Source organism: Pelmatolapia mariae, linkage group LG18 (assembly GCF_036321145.2).
Source record: "Pelmatolapia mariae isolate MD_Pm_ZW linkage group LG18, Pm_UMD_F_2, whole genome shotgun sequence".
Classification (NCBI taxonomy): Eukaryota; Metazoa; Chordata; class Actinopteri; order Cichliformes; family Cichlidae; genus Pelmatolapia; species Pelmatolapia mariae.
The window spans coordinates 11832765-11857450 of NC_086243.1; the positions used below are offsets into that span (position 1 = coordinate 11832765).

A 24686-nucleotide genomic window follows, 5' to 3' on the forward strand; every position below is an offset into this window, starting at 1 on the left:
GATTTTTTTTTAACTAAGTGCTTAATTCTATGACAACCTAAATACCTGCTTGGTCTTTGCTGTCAAGAGAGCAGGTAGCAAAGGTTTAATGAGTCAGCTGTTTGATATGAATAACCTGTCATTACCGGCCACACCATTACCACTGGCTTTGCTGATTATTTACTGATGTAAATAATGGGCAATAGAGTGAAGAGTGAGTCCTTGTGAGGTGTGATGTAGTCTCAGTGTGTCAGCTTAGATTGGAAATAACAGTGTCGATCATCATGGTTTTATCATAAACAACATTTATATTTGATTAACATTGTCATATATATATATATATATATATATATATATATATATATATATATATATATATATATATATATAACTGTATTTACCTACTGATGGAGCTAGCCCCCCAATTTGAGAGTCACTTATTTACTAAATGAGCAAAAATTAACAGATGAGGCAGCAATGAATCATGCTAGCTGACTCTGTGTTAAGTTGATAGGGAAACTAGGCCTATACAGAAACAAGAACAATACTGTGTACCAATCTGAGTTTTTAGCCTTGGCTGAAATGATCCTTTCACGTGGAAAACATCCAGCTAGCCAAGCATGTGTACGTGAGTGTGAACATACACATACGCAATATATAGTGCATGTACACTTTCACAGTTGAAGTCCTAGCATATGGTTTGAGAGTTTTGAAAAGAGCTGCCGCCTTCTTTCACTGCTAAATGAAGCAGAGAAGCAATGGCAGCTTCCAGCAAGCAACCTCATTTGCAGCCGTTCATTCTGTTCAGATCTCAGAAAGAGAAAAAATGGGCAGCAGATGAAAAGATGCAGATAGAGCTAAAAAGACAGAAAGAGAAATGATGGATGCTGAAATAAGTGACACTCAAAAAAACATTTGGTGGAATGAAAAGGCCCTTCACACCCACTCTCCACCACTACACCAAAACCAAAATCAATACTCTCTCTGATTTCCCCAAGTGTATGCCAAACCACATTAGCTGAAAGCTATATGCAGGGCATTAAGCATAATGCAGCTCCTAGCTGCTCGTTCCTGAGAAAAGTCGGCCTTGTAATAAATTTAATAACTTAATAAAAACACTTTCCCATGTCTTCCCCATAGGATCTTTTCAAACTATGCTCTTCAGTACCCTACATGCTGATTCTTCTTCCCCCTGTCCTTCCAAACTCCAAGGGTGATCTTCAGTCCTCTGCAACATGACTCCATCTCCTGTTTCCTCACTGTTTGGCTGAGCTTCAGTACCCTCTAGGGGAGATTGCTGGTAATTTAATGCCACTATGCTTGCTTTTCACACTTCAGCACAAGGATAAGCTGAGTGAATTAAATGTGTTTATTAAGACAGACTGTTAGAGAAGGAAAGGATGGACATGCAGCATAATTTGTATGCACCTTTCACAATTTCTGCCTCTCTTTCCTACTTTGGTTTCCACCATAAAGCGAGATTTAGTTCTATGAGAGCGCATTCAATGTCACATATGATTGTTATCACTTTAGAGGATAAAAACAATATTTTAATTACTTTGTACTAATTGGATTGTTGAGGAGCTGTTCCCTGTGTTTCCACGGTTGCATGTCTTTGGGGTTGTGTAGCAACAACAACAGGGTGACTGACTCTGCCACTCTTGCGGGATATCGGTCTGCTGCCAAGTCCCTACAGATTTGACTGTAATTAACCAGGCAGAGCCTTGTTTGTGCATGTGGACATGAATAGTAGCTTGTTATTTGAACATTAATGGCTGCGTACGTGTGTGTACGAGTGTGTGTGTTGTGCACAGCTCACAGTTCACCTTGGAACAGTGCCCCAGCAGCTGCGTGTCCTCTGGAGTGCTGTTTATATCAATACTTCCTCCTGTAATCATGTTTTAGGACGGCCCATGCCTCAGTTTCACAGGACGAAACGTGTGATGTTTGCGTCTGTCAACACATTTGCCAACCCACCTTTCAAGTGTCACATTTGACTTTGGGCTTCTGCCATTTTCCTTCCCTCTTGGGGAGGCCCTGGCATGGGAAAGTTTCAGATTGGAGTACGCAAATTAAACAAGAAGTAAAGCATTAGGAAGATTATTCAAAATGGAATTTTCAAATCCCAGCGGAAGAAAAAGAAAGAATAACGGTCATAGATGAAGATAGTCTTTAATGTTGACCTTGGTGTCTCTCCTTGTTAGGACAAAGGTTCACCTGCAAAATGAAGGAACAATGAACAGTATACAGAGAACATGTTAAACCCATTTGCCATCCATTAAAAGTTGATTTATTCCAGTGCTACTACGTACATTATGCATCATGTGGCAGTGTACACAGAACAATGATTTGGTTACATTTTTTCAGTTTTTTGGGGAGTGGGGGGTTCACTCTGTACTCAGCAGAAGTGTGTTCTGATGCCTGCTCTATGACGAAAGCCTACTTAGGATAATAAAAGTCCGGGATGTGTTAATCGTTTTGTCTTATCTACCATTATCAGAGCAACATCATGAATGTCCCTCACTTCACTATGAAATACTGTGTATGTTTCATCTTCTAGAAAAGGATCAGTTCAGTAAATATTAGAATGGTGTTTAGGCTGGTCTTTGTGATGGGATACAAAGAAAACCAATTACAACAGAGTAAGGAACAGCAGATCCTGGATTAAATTTCCTATCTGCAAATGTAAAACAATAAAAGGTCTTTTGGGGTTTTCTTTTTTAACTGCCAGAATTTCAATCCCCTCGTGTAATTTCTAGGCATTTTTTTTACTACATACCTATGACATGCTGGCAGCCAGCTACCTTTACCTTTTCACCTTTGTCCTGTTTAAATGGTGACATCTACAATGAGGTCATATTAACAGGACACCCAATCTTGCTGTTCATAACCTTCCTGTCAGTGACTGAGAAAAGTCTTTCCTTTTTTTCGTGCCACCCGATGAAGTCCTTAACACCAGCATTGTTATGTCTCTCTGGGGAAGAGACTCCAGCATCTGTGATCCTTTCTGTTGTAACTACACACCAAGTACAAAATGGGACATGACCTGGGTTTCCATTGCTTCTTCCTCCCTTGCAGTTTTTTTGTTTTTGTTTTTTTGGGTTTTTTTGGAACCACTTCAATGTCTTTTCTGCAGGCCATCTGTCAAGCCTACTTTTGTATGAGGGACTGATATTCTTAATAATGACAGATGAAAAACGTGAGGGCGTACCAGATGTAATGACAAGGTGGAAACCTTAGATAGGAACAGGCAGGTAAGGCTGTAATCAAGCAGATAGGCTTAGCCATCCTGACTAATTGGATGATACTGATTGAAACAGAGACTGCAAAAGCATGATAGATCTCTTTATAGGCTACTATTAGGGAGAAGTGTAGCACTCTGAGATAGGAAAGGCTAAAGGTGGGGGCAGTAAAGAGTCATGCTTCATCAACTCAAGTTGAAAGGGAAAAAGCTAATATTCATGCTCGATTAAGTTGCACTTGTAGCAAACTGAATACATTCTTAAAAGAAGTGCTCTCTGGTCAGTCCAGAGCCTGTGAGATAGCGAACCTGTTTGTTCTCTCACAGGGTTGGACCTAGACCCAGTTAAGCCTAAAGCAGCTTGGAAATAATTAAGACCATGGAAACAATAATGATCCTACAACTGTCCATTTGCTTAAGGGACCACAAATATGAGATTCAGCACTAGCGTTCTTTTGGGACTCAAATAATCTACTGTTTAAATCATCCTAGCCCGCTAACCTGATGACCTCCTGTTCTGTTCTAATGTGCTCTGGGAAAATCCTAAATATTTGTCTTCAAATTAAACTTTGCAAGTAATCACAGCGCTAGAATATGCCAGTGCATGCTTTCATAGATGTTTCCCCCTCACTTCTTATCCATCACTGTACCACTCAGATAACCAAAGCAAAGGCCTCAAAGAACAGTTCAATATTATACTTTACTACTGAGAGCTGTCCACTTAGGCTACAGGTCTGTACAGTAAATATAAAGCTAGTATTAGAAACCAGTTAGCTTATGCTCCTGATGAGTCAATTGAAGCCACAGACTGAAAGTGACAAAACTCAGAAGCTCTGACAGACATGCCCAATTTTACAGCAGAAGTAAAATCTTACAATGGATTTGGTACCTATAGCCAATTTCCCAGTTTATAACAACTGTTCGGAATAATTTTGACTTAATTAGACTTTATTTGTAATAAAGCTTGAACTATAATTAAGGGTCTATCTGAGTATTGTGTCTTGTTCTTGTCATACTAAAAGATATTTTAAGAAACTGGCTGTTCAGTTTCTTTGATAAGTACATTTTAAGTCTGTTTTTCACTAGTCAAAGTTTGTGTTGTGTTCAATATCACAGTGAACTCCTGATGCATCTTTTTTCTAAACTTTCCCAGTCATTGCTAGCATTACAAACCATGAGTCACTGCAGCTCTCTGAGAAAAAAAAAACCTCACAAAAAGCCCCCAGTGCATCCAGTATAATCTACATAATGGAGATAATGTGACACAATATGCTCGCGATAGCTTAAGAGGAGCTAGAGCTAGCATATAGCTTGGGTTGTTTTGTTTTGTTCTGGCTGGACTCAGGAATGTAAGTAGTTAATGTGAATTTGTGTTTATTATTTAAATTTCTCTGCATGTAGATGACAACATACACAAAAATTAATCTTGCAGTCTTCCACCAGTTAAGCCGATCTAAAGCTAATTTTATATTTAAAGTACAGACATGAGGGGCAGTGATAACATACTTCACAAGACAGCATATAAGTTTAATCGTTTTTTCTTTTTTTAACTGTAAAACTATGGTTTATTTACTTTGAGCTCAGTTCACTGTTTTGTAACCCGAAAAGTTTCTTCAGCATTTTTTGTATTTTTGAGGATTTTTTTTGTAATACTGATTTTTTTTTTTTAAACTCTCTTCATATTTTAAACAGGGAATCAATTACAGAATCAACTTGCTGCAATTCTCTAGGTTCTGCAACTCTAAAAAACACAGGTATCCTCGCAAAATAAAAAATTGGGGGAAAACAAAATTAAAAAATGAAAAGCAAAGAAAAGCAACCAACAAACCAAAGGTAATCTAATGAAACCAAGTGTACAAATAACCAGAGCCATCTGGGTGTGATCCGTAACTACTTCTGGACAGAACCATGCAAAAGAGCTGGGTTAGTTACTCAGTTTGACCAGTGATGTGTTTGTGCCTGTATCCCAGCAGACCTCAAGCCATGCAATTTTCTGAAGACCACAGGAAGTTCTAATTAGTGGTAGTGAGAAAGGTAGACTACTACATATTTCATATTTGTTGTGTATGAGTGTGCAGCATTGAGCTTAAAGTGAACTTGTTCTCTGAAACACACAAATATGCTCTCAATCTGTCTCGCCACAGGTTTCTCGCTGTACTTCTCCATTTGTCGCTGTGTTAGAAATAGAAAAACAGGTTTTCAAAACATTTAGAGTTGCGGTGTAATGGAGGCAATGTTATGCATGTTAGACATTTTCTTTAAAGTTTTGGAGAGGAATGTATCTGAAAAAGGAATGCAATGTTGTATTTAGACTGTTAACATCGTAAAAAAGCTCTGAAATTAGTAATTAAATAACCCTCTACTATTTATACATTCAGGCACTGAAAAATCACATGTCAATATGTAACTAAAAAAGATAGTCGCTCTCATTTTTTTCCTTGGTAAGAACAAGGAAGCTGATACCTTGAAGTTGGCAATAGTGATCATTTTTCCTACCCAGTAGTAATGCCATATGCATCCCCATTGCTATTTATTTGTGTAACAGTTTCTCCTCCCCTTTAAGTGCATTTTCAATCACTGACCTGAAGTCAGAGCTTTTGTAGCCTCTCCTAAAGCTTTCACCCTAAACTATGGGAAAGAATCCATGACACTAGTCATTTGAAAGGGAAGTCCAATGGTTTGTCTTGTTCTCCTCACCGGACAAACAGATAGACGGACAGATGGGTGGACAGATGTCCTCCATGGCCTCAGAGGGCCAGCAGGTGAGCCAAGGCCCTCAGCTCCACAGACCAACTTCCCCCCTTGTTGTTAAGGACTCTCCGGTGTGATAGCCAGCTCTCACCTCAGCAACCCTGAACTCAGTCTTTTTTTTTTTTTTTTTTAACTATACAAGGGCTTTTACAAAAAAAGCTAACTTGGACAGCCATACAATGGCTAAAACATAAACCATATCTCTACTTTATCTCAGTTTGTAATTTTTTTTCTATTTTTCTTTTTTGGATGCATTTGTTTTTTTCTTGATTTAAGTCTTTGCTTGCTTTTCTTTGTTCTTTTCGAGTAGCTCTAATCAGGCCTGTGCTGAGAGGCTCAGTCACAGAGAAACTGGTTTTCTGGATTTTTTTTTTCATTAGGTGGAGAGGAAGGAATGAGTGGGAGGGAAAGGACAAGGATCAGGTCAGGGACCAAGATGTGGGTTCATTATTAGTCCAGACATGGACTTGCCAGCAGATATGAGACAGGATTGGATGGGACAGAATGAGGCGACACGTTGGTTTGGGAAAGGTGGGGCTCAAAGGTGATTACAGAGGATTTGTCAAGGTTATCCGCTATCAGAGGAGGTGTGTGGTGCTGTGGAGGGAGAGCGCCGCCTACGGGCGGTGGAAGTCCAGGATCGCTCGGAGCGTTCGGAACGCTCAGAGGCTAGCGAAGCGGGTCGAAAGCGGTGAACAAAGCCGTCCAGGAAGTCCTGCTGCTGCTGGGTTATGGCTTGCGAGATGAGGCAGGGCAGTGCCTGCAGGCTGCCCGTCACTGAGTCCAGCTTGTCCTCCAATGTGCCGATGCGCTTATCCAGCTCCTCACTGCGTTCCTGCAGCTCCGACACCAGGTCATACATCACATTCTGGGTCTAATGAAGGAGAGAAAGTAAATGTGTTTCGGGACAAGAAGGAACAGGAGGACAGAGACAGGAGGGACAAGGGAGGAAGAGGCAAGATAGAAACATTAAGAAGCTGTTTCACAACTTGTTGCAACAACTAAAATTAGGAGATGATATACAGTAGGACGCATATAGTGATTAAGGAAAAAAAAACCTAAATGTAACAGTAATAATAAATTCCATGAGTAGACAACTACAGTAAATATATTACAGCAGAGGAGGAAATAATTTAAAGGAAGCAGTAGGAAGGGGAGCTGTAAAGTTTCAGCAAGTCAGCATAGATTTTATCTTCCCATAGATTTTACAACCAACTTCTCCAATCCATTTATAGCTCCTGAAGGTCTTTAATCCTTTATGTGTTTGCTTGACACAACTCATTTATATAATGAAAAGCATCTCTAGTATTTAGGTACTTATTGTTTAACAGTTCATGCAGTTCTGGCCAGCTCAGCATGTGGCATCTGCAAGTAATTCTTGCATCTCAACTAAGCAGTTTTCCATATTGCAAAATTAATCACACATTATATACAACATATTGCATTCTTCAACATCACAGAGCATTTTATAAGATTTGCAATTTAACAGTCATCTGCAGAGATTACAAAATACTCATGTAGGGTCTCCAGGCATGTGTGCCCCTCAGAAATCAAATCTAAAATCCAGATGTGAAAGGTTTATATCTCTATGGGGCTTGAAAATAAAGCTGAGCCACTGTAGGGTGTATGCAGATTGATCTGACCATTGAGCACAGTAAGGCGCAAGTAAACACACATTAAAGGGATTGGCCTTGGAACCTTTTAAAATACACACTGGAGTGCAAATGCCATCCACATCAAATGAAGTCAATGCAGCCATGCACCTCCCTTTGAACCCCCTCTCAGCTCTGGTGCCTCAGCTGACATCTGTACAGCCAGACAGAAGCTACTGAAGCATTTCTGTATTCAGCCTCTTATGGACAGATGCTGTTTACAGTGTGTCATCAGGTTCAGGTTCTTCAAACTGAATAGTCTCGCATTAGGGTTCATTCTCCAAAGAGTTAGCTTAGCCAAGATCACTTTTTAAGGCAGTGCAGGTGCCATTTGATTTGATGTGATGTGTAGATGTTACATTCAATTTAAAATGCTATGATAATGTTAAACATGAAATTTGAAAAGGAGTTAACAATGGAGACATAATAAATAAAATAAATAAATGTATATTACTTATTGTGTACAATAACTTTACCACTTTAATGATTTCTATAGGAGCTTAATTTGCCAAAAACAGAGAAAATAGTCCATGAAATAAAGTTATAATTGATTCTGACTGATTGTATTTTCATCTTCTCCCACAAACCTTCTATAGATAACATAACAGTAAAAGTTTAAAACGTTTTATTTAAGAATGAAACTGATGACCTGTACTGAATGACGTAATGTTTAACATTTGTATTAGCCCTCAAAAACTATTAAGTATTAGATTACGAAGAGCACTCCTCTCAAATGTTGAAGCCTGAACAACTAAAGCAATCTTAATCTTCTAACACTTCAAGAGCTGCACATATTGTCTACCTGGGATGTTGCATCTTGGGCCAAGCATTTTAACCAGTTGCTTAAAACCCTGCTTTTCAACCACATAATCACATCAGTAATTTCTATCCACCATTTCCTCTTCCTTTCATATGCAGTAGAATTAGCAAGTAGTCCAGCAATGTTTGCTCAAGTTATTTGTTTACATTTGGGTCTCATATAAAAAGTTGCTATTATCTCCTCCTCTGAAGCCTGGTTGTACTCAATGTGTTTTTGCCTGAAGTAATATAAAAAGTTAGTTGTTTCCACCTTTAGTCTGAAAGGTTTTCTTGCATATTTTGCAAAGTAGTGAGTTTTGCTGCTAGTTGTTGAAGTAGCTTCCTTTTTGTTACCAAATCGTCATCAGAGGATGATACACGCTCTTGCTCTCAGACATGCCAGGCTTGTCTCGTTGTTCTGTGTGCTGGGGAATGTAAACACAGGCCTTGGCTATAGTAATGATATGGTACTTTTTTATTATGTATTTGCGGATGATATGATATGGCACAACCCTATTTTCCTAGGGGTTTTTTGCTGACTATTCAAAAAAAAGAATGTACAACTTGATGCAGTCCCAGGATTGGCTCACCTATCAGCTTTATGCGGTAAGCTAAAGACGCTACAATTTTTAAGTGCACGGGGAGAACACTGAAAATATCCTAGGACAAAACCTTTTGGTTCCCTATAGTTTATGTCCTTGGAAAGAGCCTGCTTAGGCCCTTCCTGAGAAGAATATCTCCATATAATAGAAGAATATACATTCAGTCAGTTTCAATAAAGACAGAATAGCAACGGCAAGTTAAAATCATCACAGCACAAACTATATCAAAACCTTCAAAAGATTAAGTCAGATTTTTAACTTGGAAAACTTACCTTTGCCAGGTCCACCAAGGTGTTAGCCTGATCATTGAGCTTCCTTTGCTCCATCTTAACACTGCGCAGTCTGAGTGGGCGCACAAGGAGGTGTGAACATGAAAAACAGGGAAGGAGAATGTGGACAAAAGGAAAGAGATGACAGCAAGGAAGAGAGGAGAGCAGAGTGAAGAAGGGGAAGGAGGGTAGTTTGAAGGAGTAGAGGACAGAGAGACAGGTTTTTGAGGGGCAGAGAGGGCCAATAGAAAAGAAAGGAGGAGGAGGAACAACAACAAATGTTTTATCAGGACACTTCTTTCATTGAAAAGAAAGTAAGACATGCATTGTAAATATTTTCTTTATGTATTTATATTTATACACATATATGGAAGTGTATGCATATAAATATATATTAAAAGCATTCCTGGTCTTGGTCAATACAATACCAACCAAAACATGCAAAATTACAGAAGCATACTACACTCATTTTGAAAAAAAAATAGACTGTTTATCATGTTTAAGCTAGCTCTTTTTTGTTATAACAAGATCTTTTTTTCACAACGTTACAGTCCTTTAAGCAGCAGGTGGCAGCAAGTATTTTTGTTGTAATGAGAAATGATGCTAATAGTGAGAGATGATCTTGTTACAAGCCAAAAAAAGAATCAGTTTTTGAAAAAGTGGGAAAAGGAGCTCAATACGTGAAAGAAATGTATTATTAGGAGTTAAAAATGCCCCTGTGAGCAAGAATGCAATATGCTTCCATACAAGAAAATCCCAAAACCTGTTTGAAATCAAAACATTCCCATCTCTTTCCAAAACTAAGACATTGAAAAAAGGAAAAAGATGGCATGCCCTTTGTCAGTGCTACACACAGCTCAGTGGTAGGACTTCAGATATACACACTGGTCATTCAGTAAGCGTGCAGTGACTATGACTGACTTTGTGCACAATGAAACGAGTTGAGTGTTTTCAGTGCTGGATATTGTGAGTGTGTGTGTGTGTGTGTGTGTGAGTGCATATGTGCATGAGCTGATGCGTGTATGTGTGGATGCCACAGATAAAGGATGAAACTTGCCAGAAATAAACTGCCTAATGACACTGCTGAACATACGGCAACATCGACATTTCAAACATTTTAAATGAAATGCTGCACGATGATACATTGGACATGTTTTGTGATGCCTTCAACAAAGCGCCTCCTTATCTCTAATCAAATACATTATGGCTCTGTAAGAACTGTTAACGCTGATGTGCATAATATGCCATTGTTAGCAGTGGCATCACACAGCCATCATCTGAATGTGCGAGGGGAAGAATTTCCCTGTTCGGCAAATTATGAGACAGGATGACATTCAAGGGCATTTATTCATGTGCAAATCAGTATATCAGAGCAGAGTGAGACTGCTCGCTTACGGCTCTATCTCTGTGGGAAACTGCTTCAGCTCGTATGTGTCTGTTTGCCCGGCTTTGTCATCCCTTACGGCTGTCGAAGAATTGGGACTATTTGAGGTAAAAGCTCTACTTATTAGCGTAACACATTTTGAGTACAATTTTGTTCTACAAAACCCCAATGTACATGTTGCGCTGTGCCTTTTGTGCCATCCTATTAATGTCATGTACAAGGCCTTGTTGTTTGATCTCATATTAGAAAGGGAAAAACAGCATAAATCAAGACTAAATCAACAGCAAGCATTTGATCCACATTAGAACTACAGGATAGAACACTGTGCTTATTTATGTCATCACAAAACCTTCAGGAGTGTAGGATGAGTTCTGTTGATGCAGGTTAATATAGCCCCAGAGCAGCTATATTAATCATGGGCAACAATATACACTACATCATCAATGATTATGAACTGCTGGCCAAGCCAACAAAGCTCCAAGCTCATTCTGCGCAAGATGCTTTTTCTTTCACACGTTCTCTCCAGACAGCCCTCCACTATCGACAATGTGGATGCTTTTCGTTCATTCAAGTCAGGGGGGAAATGGGAGGGAGAGGGAAGTAAATGGAACACTGAAGTAAAGAAAAAAAAAAAACACAACCGAAAACAGCAATTCAGCATCCATCCTTTTTATCTTCTTCTTCTTTTTTTTTTTTTTTAGTAACAAGTAAACTTTTTTGTTTCTTTTTTTTACATGCATGTCGAACGCAGACATGGAGAGAGGAGGAGCAGGAGGATGTTGAAGAAACAGTAGGAAGAGGATACATAGAAGACTCAACTTACTTCTGAGCTCTGCGGTGATAGAGCAAAACAAAGACAGAACACAGTACAGAGTTTTAACCCCACAACATTCACGAAACGAGTGAAAACCATTACACTTCTCACTGTAAGCACAGGGTAAAAAGAGGGTCGCGGGGAGAGGGGGGCAAGGGAGGGGAACAGGAAGGACCATTACACTAGATTGCAGAGTGTTTGTGTGTATGTGTGTGTGTGTGTGTGTGTGTGTGTGTGCGTGAGTGTACGTGTGTGCGCGCACACGCTCTGTATGTGTCCATCTGTGAGAGCTTACATATGTGTATGACAATCAAAGGAAATGGTCTTCGAGGAGAGGACATTGTGGGAAAACACCATTGTTGATACTATCAGATATACACAACTATGTGGCATTATAGCTGATAACGCTGCCTAACAACAAATAACATTAAGGAATGAACACAAAGGGACTATTTTCTTTTACAGCTAATCAGTAAGAATTACATTATCTCAGATTAACAGTTCAAATGATAATACGGCCTAAATATTTTAACCACAAGTAGCATTAAAGATTGAGCATCATTAGTTCTGGTTTTAGGCCATGCTGAAAGTCTCCTTGGTAGTTTGTGGTGAACGTCTCTGTCATATTTAGATTAGATTATGCAAAACACACACGGTGCAGTGAACTTACTGGTGAATGGCTTGGAGAAACTTGCGCTGGTGTTTCCGCACCTTGGCGTGATCTATCTTCTTGACCAATTTTGTGTGTTTGTAAATGAGCCATGTTTCCCTGAGTACATTGGCAGCTGTGTTCTTTACCTATGAGACAAGGGCGAGAAACTTATATAACATAGAGTAGTTTGTACTGCTCTGACAGATTACAAACTGAAGCAACCATCTGTGAGTAGTATTACCATTATATATAAAAAATATTAAACTGTGGTGGTAACTAAATGGGTAAATGTAGCATTGATATAACAAGAATTTCAAAAAGTGGTTAGACATAGAAAAATAAAACAATAAAAAAGGTTATGTTAGAACTACATGTGCCAAAGTTGAGTTTTAAAAGCTTTTATTCAAAGAAACAAACTCATTGTTTTTGACTCCATACATACACTCGCCAGCGAATTCATTAGTTGCACCTAGCTAATACTGGTTTTGGATTTGTGAGAGCCAATTCCTCATGACATCACACAGTTACTGCAGATTTATCAGCTGCACATCCATGACATAAATCTCGCATTCAACCACATCACAAAGTTGCCCTGTTGGACTGAAACTTCTTGTCATTTTCAAGAAACCGGTTAGAAACGATCTGAGCTTTGCGACGTGGGGCTTTATCCTGTTGGAAGCTGCCATTGGAAGCTGGGTACACTGTGGTCATTAAGGGTTGGACAGGTGGTGTCTAAAGGAAGTTCAGCTGGTACCAAGTGCGTTTTCCCACCTATAGTTCATTTGCTTTGGTCCAAATCAGTTTATGAATTTGTAAGCTTGTAGCTTTCCCCGTGGTTTGGTTTGTTTTTATACACAGAGAAAAGTCCAAGAGAACCAAAATGCATCACTGAAAACTACGTGAGAGCGTTCAGTCTGCTTGAATGGATCCATGCGTTCATGGTGTTTATGCTATATTCTGACCCTCTGAATGTTGCAGCAGAAACTGAGACTCATCAGACCAGGCAATGTTTTTCCAATCTTCTGTTGTCAAGTTTTGGATAGTCCTTGGGAATTGTAGCACCCGGTGGGATTCTCTGCTGCTATAGCCCATCCGCTTCAAGGTATGACATATTGTGCATTCAGAGGAGCTCTTCTGCATACATTTCAGTTCAATTTTATTTATATAAAGCCAATTCCCAACAAAAATTGCCTCAAAGTTTCTTATAATGTAAGGGAAAGACCTTAAAATATTAGAAAGTTATCCCAAACGACCCCCTGTCGACAGTGGGAAGGAAAAACTCCCTTTTAACAGGAAAAAACCTGACAGAATCAGGCTCAGGGAGTGGCAGCCATCTGCCACAACTGGTGGGGGGTGAGGGGAAAGAGAAAAGAGCAGAAAGAGGACGAAGGGAGAGAGAGAGTCAGAGTTTAATAGTTACAAACGATTAAAACCAATAGTCGGCAGAAAACACACATAGGTTTCTTCAGCATGTTGTTTTGCCCATGTCTGCATATTTAAATGCACTGATTTCCGGTCATGTGACTGGCTGGTTAGACGTTTGCATTAACAAGCAGTTGAAGAGGTGTACCCAATAAAGTGGCTGGTAAGTGTATTGTTTATTCTACAATCCCAGTCAAATTAACAGACTGGAAGAAGCAAATTGTCACACATTTTTTGAGCTGAGAATGCTCGAAAGAGTTATAAACCAAAACATTCTCATCACTGTTACAAACACAAAATGCATATTATAAGAGTTTACTATTACAGTTTACTGTGACTCACTCGTTTGCAGAGTTGTGTGTCCATCATGAAGTTGTGGACATGCTTCTCAGCCTTGGTTAGCTCCAGCTTCCTGGCTACCACTGCAACTACCAACGCAGTGCAACCAGCTCCCTGTTGCACAAAAACAGCAACTGTTCTTTCTTATATGGACACTATGTTGTGTTTGGCTGGTGTTACATAGATCTCCATATATACATAGTACATTTCAGGTTCTTTAAAATAAATGACCAGTGTGTGAGCTCTACAGAAGAAGAATTAAATACATGTTCTGGTAGGTTAAAAACAAACAAACAGAGGAAGCGAGAAACAAATATATGTTGAAGAATCAAGTTGAAATCTGACGTTCAGGTTGCATGATAATACTTTGAGCTTGAAGTTTCGTTCTATCTGATCATAGTTGTCTTGTGTGTTCTGTTGCACATTTATGTAACTGAAGACATGATGAACCTACCATGATCCCTGTAAGCAGACACACGCCTTTCCCACAGTAGGTGTGTGGTACCATGTCTCCGTAGCCAATGGAGAGGAAGGTAATCGAGATGAGCCACATGGCTCCCAGGAAGTTACTGGTCACTTCCTGTTTGTCATGATACCTAAGGCAATGGAGATATGCAGAAGTCAGGAAAACTGGAACTCAGTTTCGTGAATGTGAGCATGCTGAAGAATGACATGGTGCTGTGTGAACCAAACGGGTTGTGAGCGGAGGTGGTGGAGGTGGTGAGGATCGAGGAGTAGGAAGAAATCATGATGGAAGGTGAGACACCTGTTTTATAAAGCCAGTTCTAAAAAAAAAATGCAGCAGATTTTAGTGAGAAACAACAACAAAAAAAGGTCTACTCAGTACATGTGCAAAAGACAGTAAAAAATTCCTTTCTGTTTTCCTTCATCTTTAAGGCAGTTTTTAATGCAGAGCCATATTTTTAATGGGAAGGACGCTCGGAATAATGCGAAGGCAGGGGGGGAAAAAATCACTTTCTCATTGAAATAACTGAATTGAAACTGAAACCATGATGTTCACCATCTGTCAGTTTGAAAATGAGGCACTTGATGAGATGAATGATGGGAAATTTAAAAAGAAAAAAAGAGTCTGAGGCCAAATGACATCATCTTGATTTAAAATGGAAAGAAATTATACTAAGTATAGTAAGCAAGTTTTAAATGACAAAGAGAGAGGCCATGTTGCTCAGCGTGACTGGATATAGTGCCATGGCTCTAAGTTATTTTCAGTATTGCAACCCCAGAACGTACATCAGTGCATCCAAAAATGCATACGCTTCTTCTTTAAATCAAACTAATAGTCGGATTATTGGTCAAAGTTTAATAAAAATCTTCCTTCCTTCTCAGAGTTGCCCCGACAGAAGTTTTGGTAATGCAAATCATCAGTTCAAACTGACAGCCATGCTTGAAAATGTCGGACCAAAAGGCCCATAGTGCATACGTAAAGATACTTGTGTAACAAAAAACACAACGCACACAAAGCTGGATTGAGGATGACATTGCCATACCTTCCACAGCAAAGCAAAAGTCAATCATGGAGGCAAATCTGCCTCATTCACCCACCCTCATTCAACTCGCCTGATTATTCCCAATGGGCTGTCTAGGAGGAGATCAGATAAGATTTAATTTTGAAGTCAAAATCAAATATTCATTAAGCACTTTCAGACAACATCACGCTAACATCCTTATGACAAGGCAATCTAGACTCTGAGTCTAATTTCTTGGGATTTGGTTAAGGATTTTGTAAAGGGAGTTCTAACTGGGCCAATCATGAATTTCCGATGAGTTTGAAATATCCAGCAGCGTCCAAGCCTATGAACTCAGAATGACCAGCACAATCATCTCTAATTAGCGCACAAGTACATATCAGAACAGCTGGGGTTCAGTCTATGAATTTCTAAAGTTTTTCTCTACACCAGGGGGAAAAAAAAAGATTCACAGTTTCATAGAAAAACCGTTTCCTCTTTCTCCTCCAAGACAGTTCATTGTTACCAAACACCATAAATGAACTAATCATGCCTTCCACATTTCTTAAAACTCCCACTCTCAAGTTTTTCTATTCATGCTCAAAGTCGGGGGGAAAAATAGCTGAGCGTTTTTGTCCCACAGAATGTCAAAAAAGTGTGTGGTCTATGGGATTCAAGCTTTTTCAATAACATGCAGAGAAGCAGTCTGTACAATACCATGCAGGAATAAAAAAACATGTCTGCATCTGCATGCTTCAAAGCCAGTATATTGAGAGCAGGGGAGCAACAGAAAAACCTACGGTCCATTTAGAGATTAACACCACCTATGACAAATCCTGCAGTATTACCATGTGAAAGGGGACCGCTATGTCTTCTTGGTACTGTTCATTTGTAAACAGTGGGGTGAGGACTGGTTGAGTAACAAAGGAAGAAGCTCATTGAATTTGACACCCCTGTCTCTTTTACCTGCATCCCAACACTTCACCAGCTGCCCTTTGATAACTGCCAGGGGGATAAACTTGATCAGCTGGCTAAATATTGTAATTACAAGTGACTACAATGTTAGTGACTAGTATGTTAATTTCATTCATTTTGTCATCAAGGCATGCAGAGAGTGAGTCACGTCTCCAAGGCAGGCAGGAATGTGCTGCACCTTTCAGCACAGTGAACAGTTTATTGCAGTGCAATATGGTCGCCTCTCTGTTGTAAATATGACCTATAAATATGCTTGGCAACAATGCAAAGAGGCATTGTTGCTTTCTCTTTTATCGCCTGTTTTTCTGTTGGTGGACATTTCATTGCACATATTTCAGCTCTCTGAAAAAGAGCAGAAGACAGCAGTACTGGAGCAGAGACAGAGGCTGAAATGGGAGCAAATCAATAGCGTTTTAAGGCTCTCAATATACTGTGTCAAGTTTTGGAATAGCATGGAGAAGAGCTGGCACCACTTTCAACTTATTCCAGGACAGGACATATATAATGTCCAGAGCAGATAGTTGTAATCCCCCCTGGTTAAATTCTCCCTGACAGACACTAACAGCAAATGCATTATTCTTGGATCAATTACCCAAACGTTTTACAGATTACATTATTTATCCAGCATCAAATGCAACAACACCGTCATTTACACCCAAAAGAGCACCGAGGCCTTCGTTCTGCGAGACAGTGTGATGACCACAACACAAGACCGATAAGGCAAGGTCTCAAGTCGCAGTGTTTTAACTAAGCTGACCAGCAACGAGATAAACAATTGCTTGTGAATGACTATATCGGCCTGTTCAAATCACCATCAGTGTAGTCTAATCAGCCTTTTCCCTCCCAACATGGCTATGCTCTCTGTTTATGTGCACAAATGGAATCACTTAATTTTTCAGCTGCTGTTGTCTGTAGATGTTTGACAGAGGCTGACAACACAGCCTCTCTATAAATAAAGTAGCAAGAATGGATCACATGTGAATGAGCCGCACTTAACCTTGCCAACATGCACACACACACATACACTCAGGTTTTCCTTTCGAACTGGATTCCTTCACATACGCGAAATATTTTAACAGATGTTTCCTTCAGAACAAGGGCGCTTTTTAAGGTATCACACACATAAAAGTTACTACTGTGCTTTGTGCGCCTAAAATGCACGAATGAATTAAAAAACACTTGCAAAACCCGATAAGTACAACAATATTTAGATTTCAAACATGCTAGAGGAAGAACATCAACCTCGTCTCTGTTTCTTGCCTTCTTTAGTCAGCCGGCACAGCGAAGCAAAGAGCCAAGCACTTTGTTCACACTGAAAAGCTCGTGCTTTACATTCTGAAGTCATCACCTTCATATAGTAACAGCACATCACCACTTTTGTCCAGATGTTCAATCGAGGCAAAATAAATGAAAAAAAAAAAAAAAAAAAGTCAGAAAGCCAAAAAATTAATCTGAACACTGCTGTGATGACTTTTAAACAAATACATTGGGATGCTCCGCGGGGGGAGGGGTTTTAGTTGCAATAAACATGAGCAGATTAAACTCAAAGTAATGACAGCTTCTTTGAAAAACTGCAAACCTAGCAGTGTTTTTACAGCACAGCAATACACAAAAGTAAGCAAGCAAAGCAGCACAGCAAACTAAAAAAAATCTGTACATTTGCTAATTGCTGAAATTGAAAGGGGACATATTGTATTTTTACATGCTTTATCATATTTATAGTGTTACAAAAATGGATCACATTACAAATTTAACATGGCTGAATTTTTTTTTAAATTGCCATGTACGAGACAAAAGCTCAGGCTTTTGAATCTTTGGGATTTCTTGTACCTTTAGGCTCAGTTTACCAAGAGCTCTTCTGCTCTTAGTTCTTTATGAACTAAAAGTACAAGTCAGAGAGAGAGAAAGGAGGTGTATGGTCATCTCAGTTGGCTGTGAGCACAGTATTCCCACCCACTTGGTGTTCAAACACTCAACCAGAAGGGAGGATGGCCTTTGGATAATGTTCTTCTGAAGGAGAGGAGCTAAAACTGCTTCTTTCAGACAGAGAGCTGAACCAAGTCCCAGTGTAAGCTATATATGGATTATTTTGAACTGATTTATGCAAAGCTACTCAAGCAGAGTCCAAGAGTTAAAATATGGAGTTGGGTATGATAATAGGGGAATAATAAGTCCACTTTAAATATGGTGGGAGTTTTCACAGTTCAAAGCAATACAGTACTGAGTTTTTAAAATCCCAGATTCTTCCTGTGACACCAACATGAGATTGATTTGTGATTTTTGAAACTTCACAAACTTTACAAGACCAGATTTTCAGTTTTCTCTAATTGCACGATTAGGTAAAATTTAGTTATGGATTAATTACGGTTAATTAACAAATGTTAGCATGCTATCAATCTAAAGAGATGAACATGGAGCACATTTTAGTTAAAAATATGTAAAACTTAAAAATTATGCAGGTTTTATTATTATGCAGTTTAGACTCAACCCACTGTAAGGTTTATGCCCTAAATTAACTGTATTGGTAATTACCAAAATTGTTTTTATGTTTCAGTAATGGTTAATCCACCAGTATGCACAAGCTCTTTAACTGAAATATTTTACTGTTGGTGTTATTGTTGTTAACCTAGATTTTCAAATTTACTGGTTAACAAAAAATAAATTAAAAAATAGTTGTTAAGATGCCAAATTACAGTGATCTACTTGGATTCCTGAACAGAAATTTTTATTTGATTTGATTAATTTCTTCTTAAAGAATTTCAGTGTAACAGCTCAAATTTATAGAAATATTAATTCATTAAAGTTTGTTATTTGCCTAATGAATAACAATATTTTTTAATGTGAAACAATTTTTTTGAAAGTTTCTAAATTTCTATTTGTGTTTTCTTATTTTTATGGCCTGTGGTCATATACACACATTATATACATCTCCCTCTCACCACCTGGTGGGTGATGTTTGTGGTCCTCAAGCCTGGGTCCTCAGGTCTGGGAGTTTGAGGGTCCTATGCAGTATCTTAGCTGTTACTAGGTCGGTACTCTTCTGAAAAGAGACATCTGATGTGCTTGGAATCTGTATCCATGTGTGGGGCATCCAGGTGGTTCTCAGGTTGCTCTGCCTGGTCTTGGAGTCCTGGTGGTACTTTGACCCATTGGTGTTATTTCCAAAGCTACTATGAAGTGTGCTCATGTATTGACTATACATTTTGCCTGCTGCAGTATCTGAGAGGAGCTTCCATGTTGTGGAGAGGCAGGTGATTACCTGGACAGCAACAGTGTTGTACCCTTGTAGGGCTCCTTCATGCATATAACCTCTTACATTGGGGTGGCTGGCATAGTAACATCTGACATGGACCTTGTTAATAAGGCATGTGTACATGTATTTTATAATATCTATGTTTAGACAGCTTAGGAAAAAAATAGATTTCCAAGTTCTCTAATTGCTTTCTGTGTAATGTGTACAATGAAGAAAGCTTTTATATGAAAGTATATGTCATGCAATTCAAACATGAAATGAAATTATGCAGACGAATCTGCAGCAATCTTCACCTCTTGGCTTTGTGCCCAAATCCAACTCTGTCAAATGAATTCTTAAACACACTTGAGCAGTCAAGGGGCTCAATGTCACAGTGACCTGTCATCAGGAAATCAAACACAGAGGAGTGGCGGTCTCACAAGATCTGATGTAATTGTGCTTCGGTCAATTAGCACGAAATATAAACCACATGGAGGCTTGCCATGTTGCAGAAATTGGATATTAGCTTTAAATTAAGTACCTGTTAGATTTCCTCTATATATATGTTGCAGGGAACAAAATGAATTTTAAAGAGCCAGTGCAAAAACGCACACACTTTAAAGAAGAATTAACCTAAATCTACTGTACTACTGTCAACCAACTAAAATGTTTTGTTTTTAACTGAAAGCTCTTTGGATTTGCTGACTCAAGGTTTTATCCCCCCCTCAACGAGGCTTTCTCTGGGCCTCTGCTGCCAGAAATGCTCAAAGTGTGTTAGCACATCTGCATTTTTTTATTATTTTTTTACAGGGGCAGTGAGAAAACTTTCAAACAGTATGCTGTAACTGCAGAGATTTTCTGCAAGTCACTCAATTATGAATAATGAAGTAAATAATGTCAGCTGGCCTAAGCCCTTTACAGTGTTGTGTGTGCGCCCTTGCAAACTTTCGTAATTAACCTTAGAACTACAGTCAGTCTTTCCTTTCATGAAGTCAGGTCTGTCTGTGCCATGCTGGGACTGTCCTCCCTAATCTACAGACAAGAAACTCCATTCGTGATACCCTTAATCTTAATGTTTCAGAGCTGGAGTGTGTGCTTACATCAAAGGTTATCAGATTGACAGTAATCCATCACAGATGTTTCACTGAATTAGGATAGAGACACTTCTAGAAAAGCTCCTCAGTAAGCTTCCAAGCCCAGTAACACACTTTAGGCATTCTCAACTCCAACAATAGTTGTTTTGCTCAAGCTAAGAAGCACTTCAAAATAGTTTCCATGTAAATGTTAAAAAAAATTTCCAAGAAGTAACTCGTTCATCCTCTGATGCACACTCTTGGTATTAAACCATCATGGGACACACAGAAACACCGAAACACTACCACTCCACCTCCACTGCCAACTCAGCACATCTAAACATTTTCTTTCATGTTTCAAATCTTCTCAGTACACTCAGCCTTCCACAATGTGTGGTTTACTTCTGCACACAACACAGAGACTGTCTTTAACATTACACTTTTAACTCTTTTAGGTGCACACAAAAAAATAGACCTACCAAATGATTGTGAGGTTTTCAAGTTTTCAAGTCCTAATCATCAGGTCATTATTTTATTTTTGTCCCTTTTTTTGCAGCTGTAAAGAAACCTTTCAGTTTTGCTTATTAAACCACTTGTTTTCCCACACGTGAGAACCACAGAGCAGAAGCCTCAGCAGTGAGTCTGTTCTTCCAGTGAGGCATTAATAGGAGGAGTCAGTGGAGCTGACAGTCCCCCAAATCAGACTTTTCCCTTTCTAAGAGTAGACTGAAACAAGCAGGAGGATCTCCTAGACAGGATAACAACTCCATGTGTAAACTGGCAGAAGCAAATCCACCGCTGCTTTGTCTTTGGGAAAATCATTTCTGAATGCATATGATCGCATCAAGACTGCAGAGAGAGACAGTAACTAATGTGGCTGATGAAAAACAGAGAACTAACTTAATTTTATGTTACTGCATGTCAGTCTTTTACCTGTCCCAGTGCTTATCACATATTATGCAAATTTACCTTGTGGGCTTACATGCGCTGATAGGCTGCAATCGATACTAGGCCTGCAGAGCGAGCACGCTGTCACATCAAGTGAAACAATGAAGAATCTAACTGTCCCTGGTGAATATAATACTACATGCCACATCGAATCAAAGAGGCTCCCTTACATTGTCCACATTGCAGCATCAGACTATAAATGTAAACCTACTGTAAGAAACTCAAAGGAATGGCAACATTTCGGTTTTGTATATGTTTGGTTGACCTCACAGCCTGGAAACTGTAAAGTTACAAAGCCTGCTTGAATATTTCATGTAAACATGTGGTTGGTGTGAGAAAGTTCAAGTTGCTCTGGTATGCATTTCTTCAGTTAAACATTCGGACAACCTGTTCTTGGCTGGCGCTGTTTGTATCTTGAGCCTGATAATCTGGTGCTGTGCTCTAAGGGAAAGTCAGCTAAACTTTCTTGCCTTTTACGTAGCCTACAGGCCCTCACTGGAGTATGCGAGGTGAGAAATAGCAGCCTCGCATTGCCCCGAAATAGAGCGTTTTGTTTCAGATAACAAAGTTAGAACAGGAGTGGAAGAGAATTAGATAACAGCTAAAGAGAAAAAGGAGTGAGAAACCAGGGAGGCAGGCAAGGCATGCATGCAAGTGTGTAACTGAGTTCGGGCTGGATTAGGCCTGTTTGTTATGGATAAGGAAAGGCAAAGGGACAAGGAATCAGTAGTGGGGAGAGATGAGGAGAAACTGCAAAGCATGCCACGTTAGATGGGTACAGTAGGAGATCTGCAAAGGATCAGTCAGCAGTAAGAGAGAGAGGGAGGGAGGTGTCTTTGGTAGTGAGGGAGAAGCCAAAAGAGCTTAGTTAAGGAGCTTAGTTGAGGTAGGTTAGCTCTGAGGATGGGCTGTAACAAGAAAGATGGGAAAGGGGGCCAGTGTTAAATCCATCTACTGTAACATTAGCATTTCTCCCATCTCCACCCTCTCTCAGTCCCTCTGGTTGTGTGTCTTTCATTCCCCCCATCTAGGCATTTTCCAGGTAGACTCCGTGTTCGTCCAATCTCACACCGTACTGCCCTTTGATTTACTTCGCAGCGTGGTCAATGTGACAGTGTTACGGCGCATTTAACAGATACAAGTCACATACAGCACTTTGGGAAACAAGCGCCTCTTTTTTTTCAACTTTGGTTTCACTTGAAATGATGGGATTGATAAGTAAACATGAAAACTCGCATGCTGTTTCAATGTTTACTAAAAGAAAGGAGGAAGGGGAATGACATTCGGCTCATGTGGGCAAACAAAAACTAGAGACGCCGCATTCGGCAGAGACCAAACTCGTTTTTAAAAGATGTCTCCGTTAACACATGTAGCAATGGAAAGCAATGCTCTCATTTACCCTCTAACTGCGTTACGCCACTCACGTATCTCTCATTCAGAATCTTGCTGTGCTAAAAGTAACACGCAGCCCAGACAAAAGTGCCCTCAGCTAAATACACGAAATGACTTGACATTCGTTCTCTTCTTGCACACTCGGGCCTTATTTTGATAACAGAGGACAAAGTGTCTTCATCTCTGCAGAACAATCTTTTGGGTAGAAGCAACAAAAGTCTGTGGAAAACTATAACACTGTTCAATTAGTTTTGTGAGGGGAGACACATAATGAGATGGTAATGTGTGAACACAAAGAACAGAAAGGCCTTTGGTCCTCGAAAATCTTTGGAGTTGCTGCTAAAAAGACATCTTTTTGCAGTATGGATCTATAACAATTGCATAAGGAGAGAGAGAGAAAAAATGAGATAAGACAAATTGCCCTCTGGCAGACTGGTGAAGGTGACTTGAAGGAGTTGCTCCATTTTTATACAAACTTCCTCCTCCTCCTCCAGCTCCTACCGGCCTAATGCACAACAGTTAGCAAAGAGACGCTTGCTTCAAAGTGCTGCTCACACCGTAGGTCTCTGCTGTCCTCCTACAGCCACTAAAATCTCTTAGGAATTGTGCCACTTTCATGCCAACTAGAGGGCCCTTCCTAATTCTCCGTTTGACCTACTGGGTTTGGAAAGGATCATCGGTCAATTTTGTTTCAGAGGAGCTGCCCCTTCTCCCCGCTACCACCACCCCGCTCCCCACCACCCTCCAACCCCACTCAGGGCAGCAGTGGCGCCAGCTCGGTGAAAAAAATGATAAGTTGGGTTTTCCACGGCTAGAGAACGAGGACTCACATGGTATCCCTATGGAGCAGCATAGTGGGGAAATAGAAAGTACAACAAAACATTATACAAACACACGCACACGCATGCACACACACACACACACACACACACACACACAACCTTCATGTGCATGCTAAAGTGCACCCATCCATAGTAACAGACGTAGACATACAGACACAAATCTACTCATCTGGACACATTATTCTGAGGCTAAATGATTAATAGCATGCCCTGCTCATGTGTTTGTGCATTTTTAAACCAAACCACACTCTAGAGATTCTGTGCCTCTCACCTCCTTATTCATTTGAGTTCAGAAATCCAAACTAAACCCATGTAGTTTTTTTTTTCCTCTACCAGCCTTTGACTTGAATGAAATGACTCCTTCCTTTTATGAGGTGCTAAAGACTGAATGATGGCAAAAATGTGACATATAGCCAATTATAATAGAGAGACTTTGTGCAACTTAACTTTATGGAGACGTCATCATGTGCAAATTTAATGTTGTGTTTTTTCAACCAATGCATGAAGCGCTTTAAGTGCTCAGGTAGAGTAGAAAAGCGCTATATAGGAACCAGTCTATTTATCATTGGGTTAAGGTTATCTCATGCCTGTGACACCTCACTGGCCTCCCTCTGTGCTCCAGAGGAGCTGGTGTGAAAGTTTTTGAGTTTTAAATCCACCAGCCAAGAAGATCCCAAGGTAAGGGCGTGTAAAGGGGGGTGGTTAGTGACAGGTTAACATGTGGGTAGTTAGGGGCAGGGGTACAGGAGGGAGAGGGGAGGTACTTAATAAAAGCAGGCAAGGTGAGCTGCAGCAATAAAAGAAAAACCTTCCTCTGACGGGATGTTTAGCCTTTGTGGTGTAGCACGTGTAGAC

General features: G+C 39.8%; 1 protein-coding gene across 2 annotated transcripts in view; it reads right to left on the reverse strand.

Moving 5' to 3' along the window:
- Positions 1 to 2135: 2135 nt before the first annotated feature.
- The window catches only part of kcnn1a (potassium intermediate/small conductance calcium-activated channel, subfamily N, member 1a), a 61543-nt gene continuing 38992 nt past the window's right edge, over positions 2136 to 24686 (reverse strand). For both annotated transcript variants that reach the window (XM_063462973.1, XM_063462974.1), the window contains exons 5-9: positions 14358 to 14499; positions 13907 to 14017; positions 12161 to 12288; positions 9296 to 9365; positions 2136 to 6845 (exon numbers count right to left, since the gene is read on the reverse strand). In XM_063462973.1, the coding sequence (XP_063319043.1) occupies positions 6540 to 6845; positions 9296 to 9365; positions 12161 to 12288; positions 13907 to 14017; positions 14358 to 14499 (757 nt within the window). In that variant the 3' untranslated portion in view covers positions 2136 to 6539. The remainder of the gene's footprint in view (positions 6846 to 9295; positions 9366 to 12160; positions 12289 to 13906; positions 14018 to 14357; positions 14500 to 24686) is intronic.